Source organism: Penaeus japonicus, unplaced genomic scaffold, assembly GCF_977035675.1.
Source record: "Penaeus japonicus unplaced genomic scaffold, GWHDUDI00000001_assembly GWHDUDI00000019, whole genome shotgun sequence".
Classification (NCBI taxonomy): domain Eukaryota; kingdom Metazoa; phylum Arthropoda; class Malacostraca; order Decapoda; family Penaeidae; genus Penaeus; species Penaeus japonicus.
The window spans coordinates 11,011,016-11,016,015 of NW_028234421.1; the positions used below are offsets into that span (position 1 = coordinate 11,011,016).

The window sequence follows — 5,000 nt, forward strand, 5'->3', positions numbered from 1 at the left end:
TCTCCCTCCCTCCCTCCCCTCTCCCTCTCCCTCTCCCTCCCTCTCCCTCTCCCCTCCTCTCCCTCTCCCTCTCTTCCTCTCCCTCTCCTATTTTTCTTTTTTCTCCCTCTCCCTCTCCCTCTCCCTCTCCCTCTCCCTCCCCTCTCCCTCTCCCCCTCCCCTCCTCCTCCCCCTCTCCCTCTCTCTCTCACACACACATTCTCCATCCCTCCCTCCCTCCTCCTCCATTCCCTTTACATTCCACCTCCTCCTTTTCTTTCTTTCCCTCACCGTACTTACTCGAGTCGTACTTGAAGGCCAGCAGCTGGAGGACATGGGCGGGGTTCGAGGGCGAGAGCGAGAGGTTGAAGGGCGGGCCGTGACCCATCGCCCACACGTCGTCGTCGGTGCAGGTGAGGACGCCCGCGCGAGTGGCCGGGGCGCCCTCGGGGACGTGCAGCAGCGTGGGCGGCAAGAGGCGCGGAGGGCAGTCGTTCACGTCAGTGACGGAGAGCGTGAGGGTGGCGGTGGCGCTGAGGGGCGGCCGCCCTTCGTCCACGGCGATGACCCGCGCCACGCCCAGGCCGCCGCCCGCGCCCTCTCGGTCCAGGGAGCGCCAGAGCCTCACGCCCCCGCCGCCGTCCACGTTGAGGGCGTCCCAGCCGCCCTCCACGTGGTAGTTGACGCGCTGGAGACCCATCTGGGGGAGGAAAGGGAGGGGGATGAAGGGGGAGGTAGAAGTAGAAAGGGGGGGGAGGGGATAAGGAGAGAGGGATAAAAAAAGAAAGAAAAGAGAGAAAAGATAGATAGATTGAGAAAGACGGACACACAGAGAAAGAGAGAGAGAGAGAGGGAGAAAGAGAGAGAGAGAGAGGAAGAGATGAAGAAAGAAAGAGAGAATAAGGAGAAGTGATAAAAGTGTTAAAGTAATGAGAATCATGAACAAAAAATAAAAAAAAATTGTGTAACCACTTTAAAGATCAAAAGAATCAACTGAAGAAGCAGAACTAGAGCCGAGACGCCGCCCACACGCCCTCTTCCGCATCATGCATCTCACCACATTCACCGTGGATAATACCTGAGCGTCAATAAATCATAATACCATATCTACAATACATGACACCATAGCCACCATACATCACGCACCCTTTCCTATACATCCCACCACACTCCCAACACACCACACCATACATCCTACACTCACCTCACCTCACCAACCGACACACCACACTCACCATATCGGGATCACGGGCGGGAATATGAGCCAAAAGCGTTCCGGGGATAGTGTCCTCTCGCACCGTGACATGGGCGTGTGGGCGTCGAAATTCAGGAGGGTTGTCATTGATGTCCTTCAGGGTGATGCTTATCCACGCTGTGTCAGTGTGTCTCGGGTCCTTCCAGCCTCCGCGTCCCTGGGAGAAGAAAAATAACACACGGATGAGAGATATCTTTTCTGGACGAGGATGCTGTGTGGGTGGGGTATTGACTGCGTGAGATAGATAGAGGGATAGATAGATTGGGAGGGAGAGAAGGAGGGAGGGAGGAAAGGAGGGAGGGAGGGAGGGAGGGAGGGAGGGAGGGAGGGAGGGAGAGAGGGGGGAGAGAGGTAGAAGAAGAAAGTGGAGGGAGGAGGGAGGGAAGAGAGAAAGGGAGGGAGGGGAGGAAAGGAGGGTGGGGTGGAGGGAGGGTGGGAAGGAGGGGAGGAGGGAGTAAGGGGAGGGAGGGAGGGAGGGAGAAAGGAGGGAGGGAGAGAAGGAAGGGGAGAGGGGGAGGAGGAAGGAGGGAGGAAAGGGAAGGAGGGAGTAGAGGAAGGGACAGGAAAGGGATGGGAGAGAAAGGGAGGAATGACGGGAGGGAAAGGAGGGATATGAGGGAGAGAGAGAGTAAGGGAGGGAGGGAGGGAGGGAGGGCGAGAGGAGGAGAGAGAGTGAGGAAGGGAGGGAGGGAAGGAGGGAGAGGGGAGAAAGGGAGGGAGGGAATATGGAGGGAGAGAGAGAGTAAGGGAGGGAGGGAGGAAGGGAGGGCAGGAGGAGGGGAGAGAGTGAGGAAGGGAGGGAGGGAGGGAGCGAGAGAGAGAGAGAGAGAGAGAGAGAGAGAGAGGACGAGAGAGAATAGAGAGAGAAGAGAGAGAGAAAGAGAGGGAGAGAGAAGAGAGGAGAAGAGAAAAAGAGAGAGAGAGAGAGAGAGAGAGAGAAGTAGAGAGAGAGAAAGAGAAGTGAGAGAGGGAGAAGAGAGAGAGAGAGAGCGAGACAGAAGAAGGAGAGAGAGAGACGAGAAGAGAGAGAGAAAGAGAGATAGAGAGCGAAGAAAGAGTGACCGTTTAGAGAGTTTGGAGAGGAGAAGAGGGTAGTTTAGAAAGAGCTTTGCTAGCGCTCTACCGTTTCGGGCTTTCGTACGTTCGATTCTCCTCGTATTTCGTTTCTCTATAAGCTTCATGTATTCTTATTCTCTCTCATCTCTCTCTCTTCTCGTCTCTATCGCTCGCTTCCTCTCTCCCTCCACTATATCTCCGCTCTCTCTCACTCTCTTTCTCTCTCCTCTCTCTGCTATCTCTCCCACTATCTCTGAGCGCGCTCGCTCTCATAGCGCTCGCTCTCTCGTATCGTCTCGTATCTCTCTCTATCTCTCTATCTCTCTCTATCTCTCTCGCCTCCCCATCTCTCTCCCCTTATCTCTCTCTCTCTCTCTCCTCTCTCTCTCTCTCTGCTCTCCTCAGTCTCTCCCCTCTCAAAAAAACAGAAGAAAGAACACCCACAAAAAAAAAAAAAAAAAAAAAAACAGTATCCATGACGGAGCAGAAGCAAAAGAAATCGCCGAGAATCTTTATACATATTGTACAGATCCGCACATTCAGCCGACCATAAACTCGCATACACACAGAAAATACACTACAATCAGAAACGGCGGCGCAACCACACAATCACATACCCACATACACACAGTACGCAAACACGTATGTCTGAATAAACGCGCAACCCATACATGAGCGTACAATATCTTTGCCATTGTGTATCGGCACGCAATCTCTTCTATCGACATCGCCCATTCACCATTCTCCTTTAACGACACTTTTTTGTCGTTTCGCCTGAGCAATGGCTGCCTGTAGATACACACACACACACACACTCTCTCTCTCTCTCTCTCTCTCTCTCTCTCTCTCTCTCTCTCTCTCTCTCTCTCTCTCTCTCTCTCCTCCTCCTTCCCCTCTCTCTCTCACTCTCGCAATCTCTCCATCTCTCTCTCTCTCTCTCCTCTCTCGCTCTTCTCTATCAGCTCTATCTCTCCTCTCTCACTCTCTCCTCTCTCTCTCTCCCTCTCTCACTCTCATCTCTCGATTCTTCTCTCTCTCCCTCTCCTCTCTCTCTCCTCTCTCTCTCTCTTTCTCTCCTCTCTCTCTCTCTCCTCTCTCTCTCTCACACACCCCACACACAACACATCTCTCAACTCTCTCTCTCTCTCTCTCTCTCTCTCTCTCTCTCTCTCTCTCTCTCTCTCTCCACACACACACACACAACACACACACACACCAAACACAACACAAGAAACACACCACACACACAAAAAACCACACAAAGAAAGGAAAAGAAATAAGAGCCAAAACAAAACAACACACATACACGCGTACATAGATACAAAAATACACAGACACCCCCACCCCACCAACCCAACCCACCCTACACACACACACACGCTGATAAAAACACACACATGTACGTACACGTTACACCCAGCCACATTTAGACTGACAAAGAGCCTTCTCCGGCCCATGAAATTAAAGGTCATCAAATCTATAAAAGAAAGGTTACCGAATGCCAAGGTTACTCATGCCACCTCCCCGCCTTCGTCTTTTAATGGAAAGGCCGATATTATGCGTGTTTATTCGTTAGGTACAGGTATATAATTTATCCCTATTTATGGATGTGCGTGTGACAATAAATATAACAACTAAAAAGCACTCGTAGACCTGTAGAAACGCCCATAAAAGCTAAATATAGCATATAAGAGAGAGAAGGAGAGAGGTTGAAAAAACACAATTTCAAAATACATAAGACTATCATAAAATTTTATGTTGGACGGGTTATTACTACACTGATTTCTATGAGTATTTGAAATGGAAAAATATATTCAAATATCATTGTGGGCCCTTAGGTGGATTTGGATCATTGCCAAAATGCAATCAACTAGTCTGTGGGCCATGGGCAACCTAGCCGTAAAAAAGCATCATAATCTATCTATATTTTTTTGCGTAAAATCATTGTTAAATGGACAAACCATAGCCGACGAAAAAATATCAACCTCTCTCTCTCTGTCTCTGTCTCTCTCTCTCTCTCTCTCTCTCTCTCTCTCTCTCTCTCTCTGTTCTTTTCTATCTCTCTATCTAACTCTCTTCTCTCTCCTCCCTCCTCTCCTCCTCTCCCTCTCTCTTTCTCCTTCTCTCTCTCTCTCCCCTCCACCTCTTCTCTCTCCTCTCATCTCGTCCGCGTCCTAGTTTCCTCCTCTCTCTCTCTCTCTCTTCTCTTCCTCTCTTCTCGTCACTGCTCTCTCTCCAATCTCTTCTCTCTCCTGCTCTCTCTCTCCCTCTCTCTCCTACTCTCTCTCTTCTCCTCGTTCCACTCTCTCTCCCCTCTCCCCCCTATCTCTCTCTCACCCTCTCTCCCCCTCCCCCCTCACTATCTCTCTTTCTTTCTCTTTCTTCTCTCGTGCGAGTCTCTCATCTCGTCTGCTCGTCTCTCTTCTCCCTCCTCTCTTCCTTCTTCTTCTCCTCTCTTCTCTCTCTCTCTTTCTCCCCCTGTCTTGTCTCGCTCCCCCTCCCCCCTCTCTCTTCCCCTCCCCCCTCTCTCTCCTCTCTTCTCTTCGTCTCCCCCCCTTCCACCTCGCCCCTCGTCTCCCTCTCTCTCTCTCTCTCTCTCTCTCTCTCTCTCTCTCTCTCTCTCTCTCTCTCTCTCTCTCTCTCTCTCTCTCTCTCTCTCTCTCTCTCTCTCCCTCTCTCTTACCCCGTTCTTTCTCGCTTATCCCGTCTT

General features: G+C 51.2%; 1 protein-coding gene across 1 annotated transcript in view; it reads right to left on the reverse strand.

Moving 5' to 3' along the window:
- Positions 1-5,000, reverse strand: part of LOC122256163 (putative neural-cadherin 2) — a gene marked incomplete in the record, with an annotated part of 573,650 nt that overhangs the window by 116,272 nt on the left and 452,378 nt on the right. The window contains 2 exon segments of the mRNA XM_086547112.1: positions 280-679; positions 1,215-1,391. Of these exon segments, the coding sequence (XP_086403238.1) occupies positions 280-679; positions 1,215-1,391 (577 nt within the window).